Raw genomic sequence first — 1,779 nt, 5'->3', positions numbered from 1 at the left:
GGAATTTCTTTGGCGTTAAATGTGTTTGAATTGCATCCAGTGAGCTTCACTGCACTTGATTCCACGGTCATGGGACTGACAACCTCATCCCGTACAAGAAAAATTAATAATGCATGTCTAGAAATCCCCTTGTGGGAAGGCCTAGTTCCTTCATGGAATGTTGTGCCAGCATTATTATTATTATTATTAAAAAAATTGAGGGGTAATATACATATATACTGGTCCCTCTGTGGAGTTCTCTGAGGAGCAGTAAAAAGGACTGTATTCTTCAAGATTTTATTGCGGAACCATTAAAAAAAAGAAATTAAAAATTCATGGTCAGGGGAAAGTCGAAAAGTCTTGAAATTTTGAAGTTTAATTTTTTGATATGTGCAGTGAATGTTCTACTATAAAAGCAATGGGTTTTCTCACAGAATTTCAGTGTCTCGATCATACTGATAATATTTCGTGGATAGTTTTGTTCCGTATAGCCATGAAAATCTTGTGGCTTCTAATTTCGTGCTTTTTTGCACTGGCTCATAGCCAGAATTTCAAAGATAATATTCATTTTTTGGTTTACACTGTTGATCCCAATGTTGGACCACCAAAAAATAGTTCGACCTCTGTCTCGAGGGATCCCATAGCGATGGAATGGTGCTCTGAGGATGACTTATTAGCAGTTACTACCCATGGATGGACGGAAAGTTGTGAAAAAGATTGGATGATTGATCTCTTATCTAATCTCACCGTGCACCGTGGGGGATGCATAATTTGCATGGATTACAGCTACTATGCAGCAGATCCCACTTATGTTATTCTTCGAAGCCAATTTGATCAGATTAAGGATGTTCTGCGTCAGCAATTGCTTGACTACAACTCTTATGGATTTCCATATGAAAAAATGTTTTTGTTTGGAATGAGCTTTGGGGCTCATGTCATTTTAGAAGGAGCTTTGGGGGTTGGTGAACAAGTCATCGAAGAGATTGATGGTGATTATTATCATCTTTTACTTATTTTTCTATTTCTATTGGTAATTTTCCTTTTTTCTTCTTCCTAAAGTTTGCGATCCTGCCGGTCCTGGATTTGAATTAATGCCAAGTGCTATGCTATCTGCTAAGAACGTTCAGACCATTCACACAAGTTTGGGAAAGGGAAACGCTTATAGGACTGGTCACCAGAATTGGGATCTGGGTATTTGTGGAATTGCTCAAGGAGCAGCTCCCTTGGACTCGCACATATTGTGCCCACATATGTACAATAGTGCTTTCACACATGTATTCCAAACCGAAGATATACCACTCTTGTGTGTGGCAACGCTACTGAATGCAGCTACAAATGAACCGGAAGATTATCGTATGGGATATAAGGAGAGGCGCAAGTACGTTCGTGGATCACTTTGGGCGCCAACAACACGCACTTATCCCTACAATCAATCCGATTAATCTACATACTGTTGCTGAAAATATTGAGTCTTCTTTTAATATCAACGGTTTGTAGCATTTCTTGGTCGGGTTGGTCGAGAGATTTGGGACCTTTACTTTTAAAGTGATTAAAATTTAAAAAATATATAGGGTAAGTGTGCCAAATTTCGGCATAGTTGCATGCAAGCGCCAAAATCTCAAGTTTTAAATGTAATATTTTAAATACAAATTGATTTTTTAAATTCTTTCTTCTGAAAGAGTGTTGCTTGGAACCTTGTAAAGAGTTTACCGTCTTTATTTACTCTAAAATCATTCTTAATACATTTTAAAATCTATGAAAATATAGACATAGCTTTGGTGCCCTATTTCGGCCACCTTC

At 37.7% G+C, this 1,779-nt stretch overlaps 1 protein-coding gene across 1 annotated transcript; it reads left to right on the top strand.

Annotated features, from left to right (window-relative positions):
* The first annotated feature begins 425 nt into the window (after positions 1-425).
* On the top strand, positions 426-1,629 carry LOC129802594 (pancreatic lipase-related protein 2-like). The gene is made up of 2 exons (XM_055848537.1): positions 426-968; positions 1,039-1,629. Exons 1-2 carry the CDS (start codon positions 473-475, stop codon positions 1,419-1,421), a joined length of 879 nt encoding a protein of 292 aa, XP_055704512.1. The 5' UTR covers positions 426-472; the 3' UTR covers positions 1,422-1,629.
* Positions 1,630-1,779: the final 150 nt, after the last annotated feature.

The sequence above is a fragment of the Phlebotomus papatasi genome, chromosome 2 (genome assembly GCF_024763615.1).
Source record: "Phlebotomus papatasi isolate M1 chromosome 2, Ppap_2.1, whole genome shotgun sequence".
In the NCBI taxonomy this organism is placed as follows: Eukaryota; Metazoa; Arthropoda; class Insecta; order Diptera; family Psychodidae; genus Phlebotomus; species Phlebotomus papatasi.
Note: the sequence above shows the minus strand (reverse complement) of the source record. Positions and strands in the feature narration are given on the sequence as shown.

Excerpts from the sequence above, each read along its gene's own strand:
- LOC129802594 (XM_055848537.1), top strand. The coding sequence starts at position 473 with ATGAAAATCTTGTGGCTTCTAATTTCGTGCTTTTTTGCACTGGCTCAT. Across the intron at positions 969-1,038 it reads AGTCATCGAAGAGATTGATG|TTTGCGATCCTGCCGGTCCT; the intron begins GTGATTATTATC and ends TTCTTCCTAAAG.